Raw genomic sequence first — 24780 nt, 5'->3', positions numbered from 1 at the left:
TAAGTGGACAGTTTGATTTCACAGAAGTTTGATTTACTTGGAGTTATATTGTGTTGTTTGTGTTTGTGTTGTTCCCTTTCTTTTTTTGAGCAGTGTACATACATAAGTGCTATTATTTACACAAGAGTTGCATCACATTTGCAGGGCTTCAATTGGTGCAACAATCACTACCTCCAGTAGATGTCACCCAAGGGAATTGAATGAAGCTTTGGGTTGTGAACCACTTTATGACACAATGGTTCAAATACTTCAAAAAGCCTCATTTTGACATCACTATGCTGCGGTGTGGTAACAGTTCACACCCAGAATGAATGGTATTTTTTTTTTTACACTTGGAGCTATATTCAGCGCTAATTGGCTAACAACGCAATGAAAGTGACCGGCGTTCTAACGAAAATCTACCCGTTGACGCGTCCTATCTTGGGATACTGCGCACGCGCAGAAAAATTCGAATTAGGTGGCGCGGATCGACCATCTGACAGTTAGAGGATATGGCGTCTCTGCAGATGATTACGTTGAGTCAACCGCGCCCTTCCAGAACCGTCCAGAAAGCGCAGTTAACTTACAAACTGTATTTGCTGGAAAATGCTCGAAATAAGCTGGAGCAAGAACTCCGGGACTTCACTAACCAGGTAATGTTTAGCTGCATCGATGAGAAAAGCTGTGACGCTCAGAGGTCACGTTTGTGTTAGCTAAACCAATTTATTTAGCTAGCTAGCTAGCATGCATGTTGGCCATTTCAGTTTATTTTAAAGAACTGTTGAAGCCATAGTGGGGAAAGTATATTCAAATATAATGTAGAGAATGGTACTTCAGCGTCGTGTGTGTCGTGCTGTGTTGTTCATAATGGTGATTAATGAAAGTGGAACCATGGATTGTCAGATCATCATAATCAGACGATGAAGTTTTATGGATTAAGAACCGCAATATAGATTATATTAAGGGTAAAATGCAGAAGGCAGTCAATGAAGCTGAATTGTGGTCCAGTGAATGGTTTTTAAAATTGTTTTATCTTTTCCTAAAATACTTAAATCAATGTTCTTAAAACTGTATGATTAAACACTTGGACAAGTTAGACTTGTTAGGTCCGTGGGCATTCATTTTGATGAAAAACGTACTTGGAAACATATTGGATAAAGTCAAGATTGAATTTCAAGCTACCTGATGTGGTTATGATGTGTGGCATTTAGAACGTCACTAGTAGCAGCATTTACACATTAAAGTGGAAGAAATGCCTCTATGAATTATTGTCAAAGGACATGATCAATCACATCTAGCAAATTACACCTGGCAGGAAAATGGGGAACACAGCAAAACCAACATACATAGCTACAATTGGATTGGCAATTGAACTGAATGTGCAGGTTTCACATAGTATAGGGTTTTGTTCAACTGCATCTTATGAGATTTATCATATTCTGTACAAAGTACCTCAAAAGCGTCAGAGTAGAATACGTTTGGATAAATGGACATGTGGGGGGTGAGTTAAAGGAGAAGGCAGACATTATAGCTAAACAATCATTGCAATCTAAAAAAGTAAATCTCTACATTCCACTAAGTAAGCCTGAATGCAAATAATTGACATTCAGAAATTTGTGGGACATGAAAGGAAAATAAAGAAAAATGGAAAACAAAGAGTTGGTTATTACACATCACACATAAGGTCATGTAGGTTTTAACAAAACACTTAAAGTGATTGGAAAACCTACAACAGGGTTGTGTGATCATTGCAATATGCCTGACTATGCTCAACATGTTTTCATGGAATGCATTGCATATGAACCAGAAAGGAGATGACTTAAATAAGCACTGAATAGATTCAACCTTAACTCTAGAATGGAGCAGCTTTTTGGAATTAATATAATAGAAATAATAGCTGATGTTATGTCATTTTTTGAAAAACACAAATCTGTTAGATCTGTGTTTTTTTCTAGTTAATTTCCTGTCCTTACTCCAGTCCAGTAGGTGGTGGTATGGTGTCTGCTTCGGGTGTAATGGAAGCCCAGGTTGCTTTGATAACAGGCTTCAGGTGGTCATCTGCATTGTTGGGTCTGGTGTCTCTGAGTTTCCTGGTGTCATTACTCCATAGATTCTCTTTGGGGTTCAAGTCAGGCCAGTCTGCTGACCAATCAATAACATCACAGCCATTGAACCAGCATTTGGTACGTTTGGCAGTGTAGGCAGGTGCCAAGTCCTGCTGCAAAATGAAATAAACCTCTCCATGAAGCTTATGAGCAGAAGCAAGCATCTGGTCCTTAAAAGTTCCTGGTGCCTTGACTGTGGACTTCAAAAAATCTGTTGGATCGATGGTGATGAAATCATGATGGTAATTTTACCGTAAAAAAGCTGTTATATAAAGGTTTGCTCTATCGCTCCTCCTTGTATGAAAACACCAAAAGTGAAAAAAGCCAGAGGAGCCACCAAACCCTGTAAAGATGGGGGAAGCCATGTTCATTTGTTATTTCATTAGACTATTTTATACTGTATATTGAATTATGGCCTTTTTTGGGGTATTCCTTTGCATTAGCTGGGAAATTGCCTATATTTCTTCAAAACAACTAGTGAAAAAAGGGAGATTTTTACTACCAATTACTAAGAACAAACAAATCATCTGGTAATAATTTGACTTTAGGCCTCCATAATCTAGCAACTCGTCACTACATGATGAATGGTGAGTCTTCTTCAGTTTGCATCATTGGTATTTCTGTGTTTGTGCAAAATATACACAATCACAGACAAATTTTGGTTTTCCTTCACTGTGATGGAGCCCTTTAAACTAAAAAAGACTCCAGCAAACAAATTGATCCAATCTAGCATTTTGGTTTGATCCAAGATGGAGAGATTTATGAGCAGCTGAGTTGAAAGACAGTACTTTGGCTGTTTTGATTAGATTTATGACTGCTGCTCAGTATAGTTTTTCCTCTTATTAGTTAATTCCCAGAACTGTTTTTATTAGTTATATCTATTTTCAGCCTTTTTTAAACCACTTTGACTTGTCCAACAGACATATGAAGTGGTACATGGTGTCCTCAACTCATCTTTTTCAACCAGTGGGTTCAAAGTTGTTACAAAGGCTGTGGACATAAAGTGCAATGAAATTGCAAAGCTCTCAGCTTTCATAAAGGATCATAAAGCTGGTAAGTCACATAAATCAAATGATTTAGTTCAGGGCTATAAAGGATGTATTTTCAGACTTTAATGAATAAAACCTGCCCTTGCTTCCTCTATGTCCACAGACCGTCAATCATTTGACGGGGTGAGCTTCAACTACTTTCAGCCACTCAAAGCCTCTCTGTCCCATCAGCAGATTAAAGTTTCACTCCACTCTCTGTGGCCTTTAGTGCAGCAACATGGCAACAAGTCATCCAGCTTCGACAGCACTGCTGTCACTGCCATCTCCTGTTTTTTAAAGCCGAAAGAGACGGCTGTTTTTAAGGATAAAACCAAAGAAGTCTCCATGCACGTCCCTCCTGACATTATTCAGAGCAATGTGATCACTGAAGAGAAGTCGAAACCACTACTACCTCCTTTACAAGATGCATTCTCAGAGATGACGCAGTGTAACCCTAAATCTCAGGTAATCTGGGGCCATGGCGACAACGTCCAGGTGCAACACCAAAAGCAAACTTCCTCCCAGCTGCTGTGCTTTCTCAAAGAGAAAGCTAAAACCACTGGTTTACTCGAGCCCACTGGTTTGGAGTGTACTAAATGCAAATACAAGGTAAACAATTCGGATTCTCCACTCCGAACGTCAGCTACCATCAAAAAAAAAAGCTGCCAATTCAGACATGTGACAGACAATCGTGTTGATGAACGAGCTCCTAAAACGTTGCACACCAATGTTAGCCAAGCTGCAGTTTTCAGATTGAAAAGAGTCAACTCTCACGGATCTTTGATTTACAGTTGCGTCATCGCCACACAAACTGAATTATGGGATGTGGGAGATATCTACACAGAGGTTCCGCTGGAAGAATCTGTACATAGTAGTCCTTCGGAAAGTGAAAAGTCCCTAAATGCATTTCCTCGGGTGGAGAACCCTTGTCCAAATATAGAATTGAAATTGCAAACTCTGCAGTGCACACAACCCAGACCCGAGAATAACTTGGGCCATTCGGATGGGCTGGCAGCTAATAATGTAAATATTCTCGAATTTGAGATCCGGAAGTTTGAAGAAACTGAAGTGGTGGTATCTCATGTTGTCAGCCCCAGCAACTTCTACATCCAACATGCTGACTCCACCAAGAAACTGGAGGCTCTTTTCACAGAGTAAGTCATGAGCTTAGTCATATCTCCGTCCCTGTCACCAATTCCCCAATCAGTTTTGGATTTAAATTAGGTCGTATTTATTTTTGCCTCTTACTGTTTTAGATTCCTTTTGTTTAATTGTTCTTCCTCATGCAATTGCTTCTTTTTTATTTGCAGCCTTAAAGTCAGTCATTTGCATGCTGAGCAGAACTGCATTCCAGACATTGGTGCTCAGGTTATCTGCTGGCTTCCCCAAAATGAACATTGGTGTAGAGCTCAGGTGGCTAAGATCTCTGGAGTGAGCAGATGTGAGTCCAGTTGAATGTAAAATGGTTTTACAAAGACTTTCCTCTAGATGGTAGCAGCGTCCCTTAGTCAGACTATTACCTCTTGGGAATTTCAGACTAACCTGTTATGTCTTTTGGATGCTAGATAATAATGCTAAAGATGGGCCTTGGAGAGAGTCGTCCATAAACATGGAGGTGAAAAGGCTGGACTATGGTGACAGTTACTGTGTCTCACTCTGTAATATTAAGCTGCTCTCCCCAGAAATGGCTGTGTTGCCACTTCAGGCTCTGCAGGTTTCTCTGGCACATGTGAGTAGTCCACTACTCCTTTGCCCTGCACTTAGTCAGAGCTTTTTCTATTGCCTTATGATGAAGGAAATTCACTATTTCCCATTCAGTGCTATGTCTGCTTCCTCCCCTTACAGGTGACGCCCATTAATGGCAGAGATTGGACTGAGGAGGCGGTGGGTTGGTTCAAAGCGATGGTACATGACAGGACTCTCTATGCCAGATTCTACCCACAAGGGCCCACAGTTACAGTAGAGCTGTTTCTGGAAAAGGGCAAACTTGGAGCTATGAGGTACTTTATGATAAACCACTTGGTTATTAATGCATTAAAGAAATGAAGGAAAACGCCATCAGTTCAAATCATTAGAGGCATTAAGTAATGTTTTTAAAATACGGAAACCATTTTAGTTTTGAGATAGAAGTGGTGTATTGAATTTGGAAAGTCCAAATGCTCATATGGAACCTATAGTGACTGTGTACATTGGTCCTTTAAAAATGTTCATTTGGTCATAATACAAACCCAATCTTTAATGCATTTTATTGGGATTTTATGTGGTAGACCAACACAATGCCGTGCATTATTGTGTAGAGCAAGATATATGACGCATAGTTGGGAAATGTTTTACAAATGCAAAATCTGAGAAGTATCAGAGGCATTTGTGTTCAGCTCCCTTTACTTTGATACTCCTCAATAAAATGTTTTTCTTAGAGAACATTAGTGAAAAAACACTTAACTGGACCATAAAGTAACACACCAGGCAGGTCATCCACAGCTCAGGTGGGAGAATTTGTTGATTTGTCTGGCCTTTGTGGGAAAATGGCAAGAACAAAGCCACTGTTCAGATCCCTTAAGATGTGCCTTTTGCAGTATGGGCCAAGCCAGATAGGTGGCACCACAGACATAGAAGCTGGTTTCCTGATCAGATGAGACTGAAATTGCAGTGTATGGCAAAGAGGTAATACTGAAAACACTTATTCCTATAGTGTGAAACGTGAAGGCAGCATCATGCTGTCGGGATGCGTTTATTCAGCAGTGACAGAAAAGTTGTCAGTAAAATGTGGAGATTAACGGAGCAAAATGCAGAGCAAACTGGAAAGCAAAGCTGTTAGAGGCTGCAAAATACTTGAGATCAGGTTGGAGAACCACTGTAAACATACAGCTAGAGCCACAGTGGAATGGTTTTAATCAAGGCACATTTATAGGTTTGGTTAGGACTGCCTAATCAAAGCCCAGACCTAAGTTCAGTCAAGAATCTGTGGCAATGCTCTCAGATTGCTGTTCACAGCCCTTCTCTCAATCCAATCAGACTGAGTTTGAGCTAATTTGCGAAGATGGAAAATAAATTTCATTCTCTTGCTCTACCAAGGAGGTAGAGACAGAGCTCAAAAGACTTGGAACTAGAACTGCATCTAAAGGTGGTTCTACAAAGGATTCACAGTCATGCAAATGCACAACAAACTTTACAGATCTTTAGAATTTTGAAAATCATTAATCATTTACCTTCAGCTCTACAGGGATGCATTGCTCTGTTTTATCAGTCACACTAAACACATTTTCTTGTTGTAAAGTGATAGTTATGCAAGTAACTGTAAATATGTTAAAAAGTTGGTAAGTTCTTGTGTTGTTTTTTTTTGTGTGTTTTTTAGGAGGGGTGCATCTCTCTCTCTGAGATTGGCCCAAAATGGACATGCAAAGCATGACAAACTAAAGAATAACAGCCTTTTGAAGAAGAGTAAGTGGAGTTAGTTAGCAGTTTGGCTCGTTTTGCTTGCAATTCTTATTTTTGTTGCCTCTTGTTTATGTATAGGTGCTGTTCAACTTCAAATGAGGGAACGGGAGTCTGAATGGGAGAAATATCTCATCTCATGCTACTCTCACAACAAGAAGAAAACTCTGCAAGCTATGACTGAGTTTCTATAGGAAACTAGAGTAAAAGAACATTTCAGATCTGCTTTGTAGCAAAAGAGGCTTTTATTACACATAATATGTCAATTCTAAGTCTAGATTGACCTGCTGTGTACAAATTATTTGTGTGTATATATATATATATATACACATAGGGGAGTCAACTTAGGTTTCAAAAGTCTTCTAGCTAAGACAGAGCTCATACGTGGTTCAGTTTTTAGTAGTATGTTTAGAAGTTAGAGCCATTATTGATCTTTACCTCACCTTCTGAAAGTGAGGTGTATTTAACATGCGTTTCATTTGTTACACAAACTGCAATGGCTTAATTAATAACATACATTTCACTTTAAAGATTGAACTCTTCAGCAGAAACCTCACTTTATTGACTGGGCTTACTGCAGAATTACTTTCTTTGCCAGTTTGGTTTTAACTTTTTGCATTTAGTTGTTTTGTCGTTATTTTTTTATGTTATGTTTTTGTTTATATTTTTTCATGCCACACATTATTAATATGCGTTTGTGTAGACTATTCCAAGTGTAGTAATACTATATGTATTCATTCTGTACTTCCTTCGCTTCTGCTTAAAATGGGTTGCTTTTCATTACCACAGAGGTTCTCGAAGTTTTGATGGGAATGACCACCTAAGTTTTCCAAGTAACAACGTCTCTACAGGCTTTTTAAAACCGTAATATAGGACTTATTAAGCAGCAGAAAGAAAAGAAGAAATAAAAGTATTATTTATTGATACTGCATGATTGGTTGATGGATGCCATTTAAGTAGTAGTTTTTTTACTTAAAAAGAAACTGGAAAAATTAGAAGTCAGAATTCTAAGTAGTAACATCAGATTTCTCACCAACTGGACTTCAAATTTCAATATGGTTGCCTAGTACATAAGACCTTGGGGTTTTCCCTCACTAAACCGGTTCCAGAGTTAAACTGGTGCTGTTGGCACCAGTTCTATGTATTTCCACCACTGCATGCACAGACTTTGGCACAGTGAACTGGGTCTATTTTATTGAAAAAGCATTTCCTAGGTCAGCAAAGAAAAACAAACATTTTCGTCAGAGCTAGACGTAAGCTCACGAAGATTAACAACCAAAGAAAATGTTTTAAATGCTGTTTAAAACTCTGGAGTTTTTCTTCCCGATTCAGTTTAAGAGAAACGGTAAAAACACAGAACTTCAACATCATTAAAAAGAATAACGAGCTCACTGTCTCCTTTCCTGTGGTGTTAATATTTCTTCTCTCTTTCCAGCACTGGTGGTATCAATTAGATAGGGGTTGGGGAAGCGTGGTTCTCTATTTGTGGAGAAACAATCCGGGTCTTTTCCCAATTAAGAACAGTCTCTAGCACAGACTCTTGACTAAGCACTGGAACTGTTTTGGAGGAGAAATCCAATTAATGATAGCAAGTGGGGAAAATAAGCGATTTATCTGTACATCTGACTATTTGATTAAATGAGTTGCACACTTGGTTCTTTACAACCACTGTTTAGTGAACATGTTACAGTATTTGAAAGTGGAAATTGCAGAGAAATGCATTATTAGCTTGTGTTACTAATATCAGTTAGCTTGATCACTGTAAATTCATCATTCAGCAAATCTAACCGCTTTTTAAACTATGAGCTGGACCTGGATGAAGTTTGTTCTTAAATGCAACTTCATAGGTGACTAGAACCTTGCAAAATGTGCCACCACCATTTAGTTCCTACTTCACTATTGCTCACTACATTACACTTGATATTTGTATTTAACATGCTATCAATTATCAGTATTTCTTCTGTGTACCACCGTACTGTAATGGTACTTCCACAACCAGAGAAACATGGTATTAGGTAAACCTATCCGATTCCTTCCCTTCACATCTCTTTCTCTCCTTTTGACTTCTAGAAATTATTCAACTTGTATAACTGAGATTAATGACATACCGAGATTTAATGTAGGAGAGCATGCGTCATATTTGGGTTGAAGGAGGACATGAGATGTGATGAATGTATGACTGAGCAAAATAACAAGCACCCTGTCACATGTGATAGATGGTTCCAGTCAAACTAGATTAGCTATTTTGTGAAATTAGTTTGTATATCAAAAAAACCTCTGTTTTGTCTTTTTTTGTTTCTTTGCGTTAGAGTTTTTTGATTTAGGTCAAAAAGTTGTTGTCTTTGCTAATGTAAGTTATTGTACAATTGCATGTATGTTTCTGCTTTTGAAATAAAGTTGCTGTCTTTGGCACAGTTTGTCTTTGTGTCTGTCTTGTGGGTTAAATGTGAGTTTTTGAGTTCATTCAAAGAATTGGCTTCTCCATGTAAACCCTCCCACTGAACTTGTCAGAAGTGATGCAGAAATGGCACAGTGTACTGTTATAGATTATTTCAATGTATGCGACATGACAAATGGGCATTGTTTCCCCCGGAGTTCAGTTAGTTACTCTAAATTTCTTTTTTCCCCCTCTTTTAGACATTTTAATGGGAACCAAGTGTGAAGAATCACTTCACGGATCCATAAAATAAAATCCATTTCTGCATTGTGCACCTGGGTGGGTTTAAGAGCATGAGCAATGAGTGATTAATCTCGTTTCACTTTCAGTTCATGTCCAATAAATGCTCTTTCATATGTTCTGCACAAACTGCTGTTGTAAATGAGTGACAATTTGTTATAATTTTACAAAAGCGGGTTAATACTATGGCCAATGTTTCTGCCAAGGTGTATTCAAGCTGTGAAAATAATTCGAAAACATCACTGGTGTGTAATGCATTTGCAAAAAGAACAGTTCAGAGGATCATCACATTCTTTGTCCGTAGATTATCTGAACAGTCATGCGTTTTGTGAACTGCCAACCTGGTTCTCTGCAGCAAGTGGCCCAGGTCAAAAGCTTCCTTCACGTCACTGCCCTGCTAAGCACAATAAATAATGTGGCAGGGCTAAGGCCTTTTGTGTCCACACAGATTCCTTCTTTTGCCCCGGGGTGGGCGGAAATCGAGGCGTTTTATCCGAATTCTAAAGAGTCTTGTTGCAGCCTGATAAAGGCTGCCATTGTATGTAAATAGTTTATATAAGAGCATATGACTGCTACGGTGCAGGGCAGCGGCAAGTGGCGGAGGAATGATTTGCATTTTCCAAACGCGCGGTGTTCTCAATCCAGCCTTTTGGCTCGCCAAAAAGCACAATATTTTATTTATTTTCCTTCCTTTTTGTACACATTTTTGTGTACCACCACAGCTGAAGGTAAAATATGTGCTCTTTCCTCATTTTGTGTTATACTAACATTCATTGTGAAAAGAGCTTGGATTTCATATGGCTAATGGCTGATGTGCCAATAAAATCAAGAAAGTATGCTTACAGGACAAATCCTTGCACTCCATATTCTGTGTAGTGTTTGAAAGGAAACTATCTTTTTTTATATGTTGTTTTTGCCAATAGATCAGACTTGTTTGTCTGGGTCCTTGAAGGAATTGCAGCTTCCTTCTGTGTGTCTATCTGAATGAATCCGTAGGCCAGTTTTGGTGTACAGTATTAATACAGTGTCAGCAAACCACGTGACTCAGCAAAAGTTTTGCAATTGGCTTCGATTTCTTGCGTCTTGTGATGCTGCTTTGTGTTAGGCCATCGCCCCTGTTTTTATAGAGCCAGCAGGCTACTTTGGCATGTCTTGTCAGCTGTGTCCCACAAGCCCAGCTTAATGTTCATGTCAAGCCTCAGGATGGTCATCTTTGGCCCCGGTGCTGCTTACGCTGCTTGCACCGCCGGATGAGCCTGGTAAGGCTCGGAAAACTAATCTTGTAACACTGTTTTGCTTTTGTTACATTGAGATAAGTATTGATAGAGTATGATTAGTAGACCAACTCTTGGCAGGGCTGCTGGAAAGGCTTAGTTTGTCTCCTATTACATTGTGTTTTTTTTCTTAAGAGGCTTTTAAAAAAGGTAAAAGCTTTTTTTTTAAATGCATTTTGATTAAATAATCAGAGATGTATTCTACCTTGACCTTTCTACAGACCTGGAGTCGAAGATGAATTGGGGGAGCTTTTATGCTGTGATCAGCGGTGTAAACAGGCATTCAACCGGCATCGGACGGATTTGGCTCTCCGTCATCTTTATTTTCCGCATCCTGGTGCTGGTGGTTGCCGCCGAGAGCGTTTGGGGGGATGAGAAGTCCGGCTTCACCTGCAACACCCAGCAGCCCGGCTGCAACAGCGTCTGCTACGACCAGTTCTTTCCCATCTCGCACATCCGGTTGTGGGCTCTCCAGCTAATCCTGGTCTCCACCCCCGCCCTGTTGGTGGCGATGCATGTGGCCCATCGGCGACATGTCGACAAGAAGGCGATGAAAAGGTCGGGCCGCGGCAGCCCCAGGGAGCTGGAGCACATCAAGAACCAGAAATTTCAGATCACTGGAGCTCTTTGGTGGACATACATGATCAGCATTATCTTCAGGATCGTCCTGGAGGTGGCATTCCTCTACATCTTCTACTTGATCTATCCTGACTTTAAAATGGTGCGTTTGGTGAAATGTGACTCGTACCCCTGCCCCAACACGGTGGACTGCTTCGTCTCCAGACCAACAGAAAAGACCATATTCACAGTGTTCATGCTGGCAGTGTCTGGGGTGTGCCTGCTGCTCAACGTGGCCGAGGTGGTTTACCTCATAGGTAGGGCCTGTAAACGGAGCATGAGTCGCCCCGAGGATGAGTCAAAAGCAGCTTGGATAACTCAAAGGTTGTCATCATACAGACAAAATGAAATCAGTCAGCTGATAGCAGATCATTCTCTCAAATCAAAGTTAAGTGTGACCAAAAAGATCCCAACGGAAAAGGGAGAGAGGTGTTCTGCCTTCTGAGGCTTCATTAAACTAATGAATCATGCCTGTCAAATAAGTATCCTCTGCATTAATGACACCTAAACTGTATATTTTATTTTACCATTTATTTATATATAATAAAATCAGTTATTTGTTGTTTCTTCTTTATTGAATTAAAAAATGTGCCGCTTTTCTTGCCTAAACCATTTAAAGCATTTGAAGACTATTCTACAACTCCAACCGGGCAGACCATGATGCATTAGGTTGCTTTCTCAGGGTCCTCCACTCATTCGCACGCAAGTCGAGACCTTGGGAAACTGCCTGATTTTAAGTAAACCATCAGCGGTCATGCCTTCATTTGTTATGTTCAGGGTTGCCTATTTGTTGCGTGAGAGAACATTGCAAGCGGAATGCAGATCTTGCAGGTGCTGTCGGTCCATGCTCTTGAAGTTTCTAGTTTACTGCCAGCAGAGTTGTATATATGAGTGAAATCCTTCCAGAACACAAAAAGTTAGCATAAAATAGGTGCTGTGAAACATTTCCATTGTAAATGTATCATTTTGGAAACCTAATCTGTTTGCACATGAACATATATTAGAAAAGGTTCTTTGCCTTTTTTTATTAAATTTTTTTCCTCTGACACCATTAAGGTTACAAAACTACAACCACCTTTCTTGTGTCGATATGAAAAAAGCAGATTTGCCTTGTAAAAAGTTCAAAATAAGAGTGAAGCAATCAAACTGCTAGATAAGAAAGTTGCTGTGTTTATTTAGCTGAAGTATTTATTGAGCTCAAGTGTTTGGTTCACTGTACATTAAGGGATGATGTTTAACTGTTACAGTCATATAAGGCAATCTAATATGATGTGTAACTGTTGCCACTATGAATTGAGATGGGATGTTGACTCATGGTACCTTAAAACCAATAAGTCAAAATGACTAAACAAATAAACATCATTTGGACAAAGTGCTCTTAAACATGGACTTTACTCAAAAGCAAAATAAGAAAGTTGCTGTATTGTAAGTGTTGATTTAAGAAACCCACCTACTTATATAACTGCAGCAAAATTGTTTGTATTAATTATTTGCAAGGTAAATATGAACAAATAAACGTTGATGTAGACCTAATAAACACATTATAATTGATCTTTGCTTCTTGAAATAGAAGGTGGTGGTAAACATTTTGAGAACTCCTTCTGCGGAGTCTTGGATCTGGAAATCACACGAACCCCAATTTAATCATGTTTCGGTTCAAAGCAGTGACCAGGCTAGCTACGTTTAGCAACAGGAGCTAACAGCAGTCTTTCTAAGCATTTTTGAGCAACTTCTACAGAAGGGAAGTTGTCCAGTATTTTGTGAAAAGGATTTAATGAGGAACAAACTGTCAGAACTGCAGATAAGCAGTTTTTTTCCCCCATTGTTTTATATCAAAGGCAGCCATATTGGATTTTGAGGTCAGAGTTGGTATGTACATTTTCACTTACCTACTTGGATTTCTGAGTACTAGAAAACTTTTCAGAATCAGAAAAGCTTTATTGCCAAGTACGTTTTTGGACATACAAGGAATTTGTTTTGGCGTAGTCAGTGCAATACAGTACAAATTAAACAGTATAAACATATCTACAATATAATATAAATATATGTGCACAGTTTTAAGTGAGTGAGAGTAAATGTAGAGCAGTATAAGATGCAAGAGCAATACAACAGTGCAGGTGATCATTGTGCAAGTATGGCAGTGCAAGTAAAGCAGGAGTCCAAGCTGAGCGTTAATGTAACGCATAGAGTTACAGGTTACAGGTGTCCTGTCAGCAAAAAAAACAAAACAAAAAAAAAGGGGGGGGGGGGGGGTCAGTGTGGTTTCCGGGCTTTGTTAACCAGGCTGGTGGCAGATGGGAAAAAACTGTTCTTGTGGCGTAAGGTTTTGGTCCGGATGGACCGCAGCCTCCTGCCAGAGGGGAGAGTCTCAAAGAGTCTGTGACCGGGGTGGGAGGGATCAGCCAGAATCTTCCCAGCCCGCTTCAGGGTCCTGGAGGTGTACAGTTCCTGGAGCGACAGTAGACTGCAGCCAATCACCTTCTCAGCAGACCGAATGACACGCTGCAGCCTGCCCTTATCCTTGGCTGTAGCAGCGGCGTACCAGATGGTGATGGAGGAGGTGAGGATGGACTCAATGATAGCTTTGTAGAAGTGCACCATCATAGTCTTTGGCAGGTTGAATTTCTTCAGCTGCCGCAGGAAGAACATCCTCTGCTGGGCTTTCTTGATGAGGGAGCTGATGTTTGGCTCCCACTTGAGATCCTGGGAGATGATGGTTCCCAGGAAGCGGAAAGATTCCACAGTGTCAATTGTGGAGTCACAGAGGGTGATGGGGGCAGGTGGGGCTGGGTTCTGCCTGAAGTCCACAACCATCTCCACTGTCTTTAGAGCGTTGAGCTCAAGGTTGTTCTGGCTGCACCAGTCCAACAGATGGTCCACCTCCCATCTGTACGCGGACTCGTCACCATCAGAGATGAGTCCGATCAGGGTGGTGTCGTCCGCAAACTTCAGAAGCTTGACAGACTGGTGACTGGAGGTGCAGCTGTTGGTGTACAGGGAGAAGAGCAGAGGAGAGAGAACACAGCCTTAGGGGGAACCGGTGCTGATGGTCAGGGAGTCAGAGACGTGCTTCCCCAGCCTCACGCGCTACTTCCTGTCAGACAGGAAGTCAGTTTTCCACCTACAGGTGGAGTCGGGCACACTCAGCTGGGAGAGCTTCTCCTGGAGCAGAGCTGGGACGATGGTGTTGAAGGCAGAGCTGAAATCCACAAACAGTGATAAGCGTCTCTGATGGTGGTGTAACAGTGATGGAGAATGTTGTCCTCTCTGGTCGGACATTTTATAAACTGTCTATATTTGGGGAGTTCGTGGGTCAGATTACCTTTGTTAAAGTCGCCAACAACGATTACTAAGGAGTCCGGGTTGGTCCGCTCCACACTCAGTATCTGGTCGGCGAGCATGCGCTGTGCGACCTGCACGTTAGCTTGCGGTGGGATGTAAACACCGACCAGGATGAACGAAGCGAACTCACGGGGGGAATAGAAAGGCTTACAGTTTATGATGAATGATTCCAGGTCTGGAGAACAGTGCTGCTGAATCACTGTCACGTCGTTGCACCAACCACTGTTGAGGTAAAAACAGATTCCTCCACCTTTCGCTTTGCCGGAGAGTTCCGTGTCTCTGTCCGCTCTGTAGAGCTGGAATCCTGCCAGCTGCAGCGCAGAGTCCGGTATTAATCCACACAGCCACGTCTCCGTGAAGCACAAAACTGCCGATGAATAAAAGTTCCTGTTTTTCCCCAACAACAGTTGTAGTTCCTCCATTTTGTTGGGAAGTGAGCGCATGTTAGAGAGAAATATTCCAGGTAACGGTGTTCGTAGTCCACGCTGGTGAAGTCGTACCAGAACCCCAGCCCGTTTCCCTCTCTTCCGGCGTTTCACCGCGTGAACAAAGGTGAGCGGAACCTTTGACCAGAATGTCCAAATATTCCAGAGCAGTAGGTAGAAAAGTTGGAAATAACTCCTCTGGTGTAGTAGCCCTGATGTTCATGAGTTCTTCTCTGGTGAGTGAGCTCCGGGTACCATCACAGAAGACCGTTTTAAAGCAAAAAAACTAAACAAAACAATGCGCACCAACACGCCGAGGCGACCATCTGCGGCGCCATTTTGGTTAAATATTCCAAATTCAAACTTGGAAATTTCAACTTCTGGGTAAAAACACTATACCTGTGCCAAAGCATGAAGATATCTTTTTTGTTTGTTTTTGTAACAAAACAAACTCAGTCTAAGTCCAGTTGTACTGTTGTTTAAAAATGTTTGTAAAGAGGGTGAAACCTGAAAAAACCTAGCATTTATTGAGGTGATATTTTTTAATAAAAAGTTCTAGATATTGCTTTTCCTCCTGACTCTAATAAATGTTTGAAGTTGACCAGCTATTCAGTAGATCTTGGTTAGATGTTGCATCTGTGTATGGCTTCTTTCTTTGCATCAGTTGGGTTCTGAAGATTTTATGTCAAAAAGCACCGTCACAGTTTTTACATGTCATTTTTTGTTGACTCAACACGTTGTTGACATGCATATATAAAAATGCATCAGTTCACTGACAGGTAAACACCATAAATCAAGTATGTTATTATGTGTACATTGTGTAATATGATCTGGTCAATTGACTTCATTTGAAGTTATTTATTTAAGTGATGTGTTATTTTGCAACCGATTGCTTGCTTTCTTCCTCTGTTTCTCTTTAAGCTGTAACATTGGAGTACCATAGGCTACTCATCTCCCAATCATGCCACTCACCCGCCCTTGGTGATAGGAGATAGGCCCCTTTGCTATATTTAGACCCCAGGGGCTCTTTTGGCTAGACAGGTCTAACAGACAAACATCATTGGCTCGTTTCCCTGTCACTCAGTGTAACAGCTGAGAAAAAAGGTCTTCAGAAGTTTACATTAGAGAGAGTCCACTATGCCAAATTTAACCACAGAGGAGAGGGGGTGTTGTGGGAGAGCAGCCTGGACATGGTTAAGAGGGCTTCCAGCGTCTGTGGTGGTCAGCGGAAGACCCCTGGGCCGCAGCCTGGGTCCTGATTTCTGCCTGTGTTGAGCTTTGAAGATGGATGACTGAGTCAGATGGTTTTTTCAGTGCGGAACGAAGCGTCTCGCTGGAAGGAGTCTGCTTTTCCTGTCCATTCAAGGGCAAAGCTTGAGGGCCCTCGGATCAGGCGCCGCACTGAGGCCTGTGTCTGCAGGACGAGACGGCCCAATGGACCCTCCAGGACATGAAAAGCTTCACTCCAGGAGATGTTTTAGGTTGACAAGGTGGTTTTTTTTCCCATTAAATGTGAGTTCTATATACTATTTATGTGTTTAGAAGTGTTTTTTGAGCATTTAGTTTCTAGCAAGCAGCTGTAGAGCTTAGATTTATGAGAGATTTTTCCAATACCTTTAGACTAGCACTTTCTGACCTTTTATTACTGTAAATTCCTTGAGTTTCTATGTTACTTTGGAGTGAGCGAGTTTTATATTTAAAAAAAGTTTTTTAACAGTTACTGTTCGGCCTGTAATTGTTAAAGCATCTAAGAAATGTCTTTGTGGTGGCTCCCAAGACATCAGTTCAACTCACAGTAGTGCCATACCACTGCACATAATTTGTATCCAAAGCTAACAGTCGCAGGACTATTCAAATGTCTTTGGTTTGAATCTCCACCACATCTGCCAAGTGTTTTATTTCAACTTCTTGGAGGATCATGTTGCCTTGGTTTGAGTTGTGAAGGCCAGGACGTGCAGAATCATGCCTGAAACCTGTCTTGCCCCTGTCCACACCCGCCAAATATATACTCTCCTAAAGTAAATATAATACTGTCTGCATCCACATGGATGAGGCCATTACTTACTCAGCAGCTGAACGCTTGGTTAGCAGCTCAGTTCAGAGACTTGCCTGTTGGGAGCTTCTTTTAAGTTTTTAGAAAATTTAGAGTCACTTAGGACAAGGAAACATACTCTAAGCTTTTGATATTAATAATTTACAGATTAAGAGATTTTTGTGTAACTCTTCTTCAATTCCGTCTTAGTGACCTGACATAGCCATGGGAGACTGGAACCTGCTTGGAAAGCTTCTGGAAAAAGCCCAGGAGCACTCCACCGTAATTGGGAAGGTCTGGCTCACTGTCTTGTTCATCTTCCGTATCCTCATCCTGAGCGCTGCCACTGAGAAAGTGTGGGGCGACGAGCAGTCGGGATTCACCTGCGACACCAAGCAGCCAGGTTGCGAGAACGTGTGCTATGACATCACCTTTCCCATCTCCCACGTCCGCTTCTGGGTGCTGCAGATCATCTTCGTGTCAACGCCCACCCTCATCTATCTGGGACACATTCTCCACCTGGTGCGGATGGAGGAGAAGCAGAAGGAGAAAGATAAGGATGGGCAAAAACATGCTGAGAAGCAAGCTTCCCTTGTGGATGCCCATCACAAGAAAGCTCTCATAAGGGATGAGAAAGGACGGGTGCGACTTCAAGGGGAGCTCTTGCGCACATATATCTTCAATGTGATCTTTAAGACACTGTTTGAGGTGGGCTTCATTGTAGCCCAGTACCTCTTGTATGGTTTTGAGCTGAAACCCATGTATACGTGTGACAGACCACCTTGTCCCAATGTGGTTAACTGCTACATATCCCGCCCCACAGAGAAAACTATTTTCATCATCTTCATGCTTGGGGTAGCCAGTGTGTCACTGTTCCTAAACCTCATAGAGATCTATCACCTGGGCTTCACCAAGTGTCGCCAGGGCATGTCTTTCAAGAGGAATCAACAACACCTGCAGAGCATCTCCAAGGGGCCCAGCGAGGCCGCTGTGCCGCTCGTGCCGAGCTACGATGACTACTTCCCAGGTCACCGACAAGTCCAGGCAGTTTACCCGCCTGTACCCAGCTACAACCTCTCCCCAATGTCTGAGGGCACAGACTCATCCTTCCACCCTTACCACAGCAAGGCGGCCTACAAGCAGAATAAGGACAATTTAGCGGTGGAGAGGAGCAGCAGCAAGCCAGAGGAATGTGACCTGAACGGAAAAACAGTATCAGCCCCTGGGTCCCCTATGCAAACTAGGTCTAGCCATGCTGGAAAGCACAGTAGCAGCCGGACTAGAATAGATGATCTGAAGATATGAGGAGGTTTATGTTTCTTGGAAGGGTCTTAAAACAGTTGTGAGGGGAATCTTACATTGTCGAGAAAGCTGCTGTACATGCGGAAGTTACCTTCTCACACAAGATGGCTCAGGTTTGACTCATTCCAACATTGGAGGGGGGTTACATTTCAGACTTACACCTAAACACACAAGGGTTTCATTTTTCAGATGAATGATCCTGCTTTGCTGCCTTTAATTTCATATTTTGTGAAATTCAGTTGTTTTTTTTAACCCAGGTCACAATTAGTTTGTGGGACACAAATTAGGTTCATAGAATGTTATCAAAAATGTATTAATATTGGTGTTTACTGAATTGGCATGTTTATGCTATGACTCTCTCTGCATTAAATTATAAAGTGTGGTCAGGTTTAAATTGGCTTTTTTTCTTTTCTCAAAGCTTAGAAAGTTCTCCAGGGCAGGAACGAGTTCAGCTCTGGCCTGACTTCAGTGAATGAAATAAGATAGGGTGAAGAGTTATGTTTAGCTTCCTTTGCCTGTTTTGAGGTCATGATCAAGTTCACTTGCTCTGACTTGAAGTGAAGAATTGTGCAATATGTGACAACACTTTGGACCCTGGATTGGCTGTTTCTAATCCCAGAAGAAGTTGGACTGGTGTCAGGAGTTCCAAGATTTGTCTCTTGTTTTTGTATTTCATTTCAACACCCATGAAGTACATAATTGTGAACACATTTTTTTGGGTTGATCCTTGTTTGTATGTGTATTTGTGTTTGTTTCCTGTAAAGCACTTGGTGACGACCGTGTTTGTTTAACTGCTCAAAATAAACCTGTCTTAAATTTGCACCGCCGGCAGTTCCTTCATGTCTCCACTCCAAATCTGGAAAAGGGAAGGGATTATAATTGGAAAATAAACTTTGCAGCTGTTATTTCGTATACTTATCATTATATATCATTTTATATTATTCATGCTCACATTTGCAGTGCCTTGCAAAAGTATTAATAACACAACCTTTTCACATTTTATCACATTACAACCACAAGCTGCAATGTGTTTTATTTGGATGTTTTGGGACAGATCCACACTGTAAATCATCACTATGAAGGTGAAGGAAAATGTTATTATTTTCAACTTCTTTTATTAGTAAAACAGAGAATTTGAAAAGTGTGCTGTAAATATAAATTCACCTTCGCTCTGTTAAAACCCCTCAACATAATGCGTTGGAACCAATTTTCCCCTCCCATAAAACCTTCCCTAATGTAAAACTCCTGTGCTGAACATGAAGAGAAAACATAATTTTAGAAATTTTCCTGTTGGGTAGAGGTAAAGGTAGCCATTCAGACAATCCACTTAGAAGAACCCAACCTGTCACAGGATAACACCACCCATGTGGAGACGTGGCTGAACAGCAAATGCAGCCTGATCTCCCTATTCTTGACATCAAGCAGCACACCAGGGTGGCAACTCCTCATCGACGGGACATAAAAAGCAATAAAAAACTCGATAACGGTGCTACTTACAAACAATTAAGTTATTTTTTTTTTGTATGGTGCACTGGAGCTCCCCTTTCTAATGCCACCTTGTGCAACTGCCCAGATGGCCCATATTAAAAAGCACTACTGTCCCTCTGTGTAGTTTAATCTTGTTCAATGAGAACATGAGCAAACAGCATCTTGAAGATCATGGAACACAGTGGACAGGTCATTTAAGTCAGATTTATATATATATATATATATATATATATATATATATATAATGAAATTAAATAATCACTTTCATAAATTTCTTTTAAAAATGCATATAATTATCTCACTCCATATTAAATATAGAGTGTAAAGATTATATGCATTTTTAGGGGGTTGCCAGTCTCTGGCACTGTTATTTTTGGGGTCACAGGCTGAAAAGTATGGGGACCCTTGGTTTAGATCAAACTATCTGTAGCAATACTTGAAAATTGCTGTTAACGAACTCTCTCCAGCCAGTCTGTTTGAGCTTGAGCTACTTTGAAAATAAGAATAGGTCTGGTCTCTAGATTTGCAAAAGTGAAGAGTGATCACACCAAGTACTGATTCAAGGGAGGGCTGAATACAAATGCACACTTCAGGTTTTTGCTATAAAGCACATAAAACCATATATCATTTCCTTCCACTTTAAATGTATGCACTAAATTGTGTTGGTATGTCACAAAAAAAGTTTAATATTAAAAAATGTAAAGGGTAATAATACATTTAAAGGCAATGTGAATAAATCAAGATCAACTCCACAATAAAACATATATTGTTGCTTCAGTCAAAAATGTTTTATTTAATCTATCTCAAATAAGAACCTGTCAGGTGAAGAATGAGTCATCTACATATCACTATATCAAAACAGATATGTTGAGCAGGAATAAACACGTCATGTTTTAGGATTCATACTGTAATGTAGACAGCACACACATTCTAGTATTTCAATTCAATTCAGTTTTATTTATATAGCGCCAATTAACAACACATGTTTTCTCAAGGCCACTTCACAACAGTCAGGTACATACATTCCAATGAATCCTAACTATTGAACAGTGCAGTCAGAGTTAGTTATTTATTCAAATTGGATAAAAAGTTTATCTGTCTAAGTACCAAAACCTTAAAATGAACGTTCAGGATGATGAAGCACTCTCATTTCATTAGACTTGTTGATGATTTTCCTTTCAGCGTCGGCTGTCAGTGGAAAAGCAAAATGAATTATTGTGTATATTAAAAGTATTAAAACCAAAAGAGTCATGTCTCTCATAAATCATGGTTTTCTCAGTGTTTTCATTTTAACCTTAAGTTTTGGCTGGATGTAAGCACTTTAGTCATGTTTGTTGAGCTGCCAAACTCAATGTGCTTCAAAGCCAGCATGTGACAGAAATAACAGTTGAATACTCAGAAGTGTTATTTGCAATATAAAGCACAATAAATCAGCAAAGAAACTAAAATAGTCGGTAAAATAAAACGCATCTACTTTTGGAATGAAGGTTAAAAATGAAAGTCAACTGCATAGGATCACCTGTTCACTGATTTTAGAAAAGGGGTATATATTTTGTTTAAATGATAACAGATGTATAGTTATGAGTTATGATTTTATTCAGTGCTTCAAATTGAAATAATTTAGCTACCCAAAAACATTAAATCACTGCACAGTTTTGCTCCTCTAAGTAAGAAGTTTTTATCGCAGAATTAGTTTACAGCCTCCTCCACAGTTGTTTACACCAATGTGTACAAAATGATGAACATGAAATGTTTCGGTGGCAGGTTTAGGAACCCCTAACTTGAGAAAATCAACACACATTTGTGTTACTTGAATTTTATGCTTTCTTGTCTTTCCCATTTTGAAGAGTGACTTAGAGATATGTGCCTGTCATGTCATTTTTACACTACAGGGGAAACAGGATGTTGTTGATGATATATATATAATATAAGTTCCTAGACAGTCATATAAACCTAAAAAGTAAGCTGTGCTTCAGCTATGTGCATTTCATAGGAATTGTGAGGAGAGCCAACGAGTGGGGCACCAGTGATTTTGTTGAGAACAATTATTTCTAAACTTGGGATTATTTTTCTTCCCTAGAATAAATGTACAGAAATAGAAGATGTGACTTGCCTAAATAATTATATATAATATTTTGCCACGGCATTAAAATGGGAATTTGTTTTAAGGCTTTTTTCGTATCTTTATCAGGGTTACTAATAAGCATGGAGGATGCTGCATCTAGAAGTCTTGATGACAAGCAGATCATAGTTTTGTAATGCCCACAAACTAATGGATTCCAATGAGATCAACAGCACTGGCAAGTATAGTTACATTTATTGTGTGTTATATCAGTACAGTACCCTTCTTCATACCAATATGACTACGCCTCCAAAGTATACTCTCTGATTGCAAATGTACTGATTGTCTTTCCCTGCTCGGTTTTGACTTCAGAAGCTGTAGTTTGGAGCCTTTACATTCTACATTTCAGCTTTTGAGGTCTTTCTTGCGAAATTATATTTATGGGCTGTGGTGTATAAGTTTTTTGTAAACGATTTGTTGTGTAGTACTGATGTCAATGCTTGGATGTTTAACAGCATGTCCTCTGATCCATTTTTAGCCTTGTGAAGGATTTTGGAATGAGTTTCCCAAGGTCACCAATCCATTTTTTTGTTTTGTTTCTACCCAACATGTTTGTGATTTTTATTCTTGGTTAACTATTTTTGATTGCATGATGATCCTTTTTTATCAAACCCTTATTGGCCTCATGCAAAAACTATTTAGTCAGATTAAAGCACAAACCTTGGGAATAAAAACTCTGTGCCAAGATCCGTCAACTCTAATTGGTGGAACGTAATTTGATACCCTTTAAAATTAAATGACTTATTTCATGAAACTAATCTTGTTTTCCTCATTAGTATTCAAGTGAGACATTTTCAAGATGTCAGTGTGTGTTGTGTTTTGTGTAAAGCGTTATGAATATTATTTGAGTGTTTTAGTGTGTGTTGTGTAAGTATATGACTTCCATATGAACGGTCTGTTTCAAAGAAGATCAAATGTTTGCTTGTCCCGCTTAATTGTACGTATGGCTTCAGTTAAAAGTAATAAAGACCTGTACATAAGGGCAAGGAGCCAAATCCCTGCAAAGCTTTTATTCTATGAAGAACATCCCAATCAAGATGGGGGAGGCATAGCTGGTTTTATTTCCTGAAATCCATCTTTAAACCTTGAACTATGATTTTTTTTTACCTTGATGAACTAAGCAGCATTCAAGAGGGGTTGAGTTTGGACTGGTCTTCACCAGCGTGACACAGTACTCTTCTGCCCTCTCTTTTTACTGTGATTTCCAAACTGTCATTTGTGCATTGAGGGCGCCATCTGCTGGACACACAACCTTCTCTGTACAATGTCATTTATGATTCTTGGTTAACCACATTTTAGAATAAAAATTGTAATGAGTGTATATTAGTTTGAAGAACTAAAACCTATTTGTCTTTACAAAAACATTTGAAGTTATATAACACATATGGACATCCATCAGCTGTGGATAATACTTAAGAATTTGCATCCATTCTGATTTTTTTTAATCTCCTTTACACATTTTACTTGTCTGCCAAATAAAAAGTGACTTTAAAACACAGTTTACTTTCAGTCATTAGTGATTGTCAAATATTACAATGATGGTATAAGTTGTAATAAACCTACATTCTCCCCACTCTTTCATTTTTTTCTGTCATCACCACTCTACGAGCTTCATATATTGGGTACTATAATCTAGATGAGGTGTGGGCATTTACTGCAATCTGTGAAAGCATCACAGGTGGGATGTAATAGCCTAATAAGTATTGCCTCCGAGTGGTCCTTTGTGACCCAGACATTGTGTACATCGATAAATAACAAAACTAATTTGATGGATTTGGCAACCCTTAAAAGCACCACATTTCCTATAAATACGGGTGGTTTTTGGTCTGACTCTCCAAAGTTTGCTGCACATGAGCTTGTTATTCTTCATTAGGCAGTGTGCAATCTGGTTGATTCAAACATTGTTGGACCCAAAGTATAAATCTTCTTAAGAGTAGCACTAGACATCTTTAAAAAACTTTTTGTTGTAGATGACTCAATGCTTGGTTGTATTACATCATTAAAATATTTACAATGGAATGTTAATAAGGGAATTGGGAATCTGTGATCACAACTCTTAAGAACCCTGTCATTACCAGTTATAAGCTCATATATATTCACATACGTACATACATACATATATATATATATATATATATATATATATATATATATATATATATATATATATATACACACACATATATACGCTTTTTTTCTACCCTGCTGAATTTTATTTTGTTCAAAAATGAGTTAATAACTTATAAAAATGAAATAAAAGATAAATGTGCTAAATGTGATTTAAAATAGGTAAAGTTTAATCTGAGCCGTGTCATCTGGTTCTTTCACAGGTGCTACCTTTTGTAAATGATGACATCACAAACTCACACAACACCACATGACTAGAAGGTTAACTAGACATTACTTTGGGTAATCATGAATATAAATGGGTAGTTTTCCAGAGCATCCGAATGGTATGTTACATGTGTGTCCCCATAAACAGATAGTCAGTGTTACACATAAAGAATCCTTTAATGTTGCCACTAATCCCTAATCCCCCTTTGCATATCAGACATGTCCTCTTACTGTCCACTTTTTAAACTCTTAAAAACGCATTTTTATTCTTTGGCTTTTGGCAAAGCCTGAGACTTTATTTTACAACTTCTTGTTGTTTGCAATTGCCTGTTTTTATTGCATTCTTTGTTTTATGATTTAAAGTTTCCTTCATTTTACACGTGCAACACTTTGTTGAAGCTGTGGTTGTCTTAAAGTGCTTTATAAATAATTAAGGAGGTGAAGTAAGAAAGATAATAGACTTGAGTTAGCTGTAAGTTTAAGGTTTAAGAGGAAGACACATGGAATATCGTTCATGTGTGTGTGTTTCTTTTTTTACATCCCTGACTCAATTATTTTCACGCTTTGGCCTGTTTTCCATCACACTGACACCATGTGCACAACCTGTGAATGTGTGATA

The 24780-nt window shown here is 39.7% G+C and overlaps 2 protein-coding genes across 3 annotated transcripts; both read left to right on the top strand.

Moving 5' to 3' along the window:
* Positions 1-304: 304 nt before the first annotated feature.
* LOC124860057 lies at positions 305-11678 on the top strand. Its single transcript, XM_047353033.1, has 12 exons — positions 305-632; positions 2132-2326; positions 3005-3137; positions 3237-4266; positions 4423-4553; positions 4678-4841; positions 4958-5112; positions 6468-6553; positions 6629-6720; positions 6821-6836; positions 9542-9685; positions 10714-11678. The coding sequence occupies exons 1-12, from the start codon at positions 492-494 to the stop codon at positions 11559-11561; spliced, it is 3135 nt and encodes a 1044-aa protein (XP_047208989.1). The 5' UTR covers positions 305-491; the 3' UTR covers positions 11562-11678.
* A 3450-nt stretch (positions 11679-15128) lies between these two features.
* On the top strand, positions 15129-19039 carry LOC124859850 (gap junction alpha-3 protein-like). 2 transcript variants are annotated; one of them, XM_047352704.1, is made up of 2 exons: positions 15129-16373; positions 17126-19039. In XM_047352704.1, exon 2 carries the CDS (start codon positions 17141-17143, stop codon positions 18218-18220), a length of 1080 nt encoding a protein of 359 aa, XP_047208660.1. In that variant the 5' UTR covers positions 15129-16373; positions 17126-17140; the 3' UTR covers positions 18221-19039. The 2 variants fall into 2 exon arrangements, with proteins under 2 accessions (XP_047208660.1, XP_047208659.1); XM_047352703.1 differs by having other exon boundaries at positions 15129-16395.
* The last annotated feature ends 5741 nt before the right edge of the window (positions 19040-24780 follow it).

Source organism: Girardinichthys multiradiatus, chromosome 23, assembly GCF_021462225.1.
Source record: "Girardinichthys multiradiatus isolate DD_20200921_A chromosome 23, DD_fGirMul_XY1, whole genome shotgun sequence".
Classification (NCBI taxonomy): Eukaryota; Metazoa; Chordata; class Actinopteri; order Cyprinodontiformes; family Goodeidae; genus Girardinichthys; species Girardinichthys multiradiatus.
The sequence above is the reverse complement of the archived record's forward strand: the minus strand, read 5'-3'. Positions and strand labels throughout refer to the sequence as shown.

Coding starts and splice junctions, on each gene's coding strand:
- LOC124860057 (XM_047353033.1), top strand. CDS start 492: ATGGCGTCTCTGCAGATGATTACGTTGAGTCAACCGCGCCCTTCCAGA. Junction 4,554..4,677: donor GATCTCTGGAGTGAGCAGAT/GTGAGTCCAGTT, acceptor TTTGGATGCTAG/ATAATAATGCTAAAGATGGG. Junction 6,554..6,628: donor TAACAGCCTTTTGAAGAAGA/GTAAGTGGAGTT, acceptor GTTTATGTATAG/GTGCTGTTCAACTTCAAATG.
- LOC124859850 (XM_047352704.1), top strand. CDS start 17,141: ATGGGAGACTGGAACCTGCTTGGAAAGCTTCTGGAAAAAGCCCAGGAG.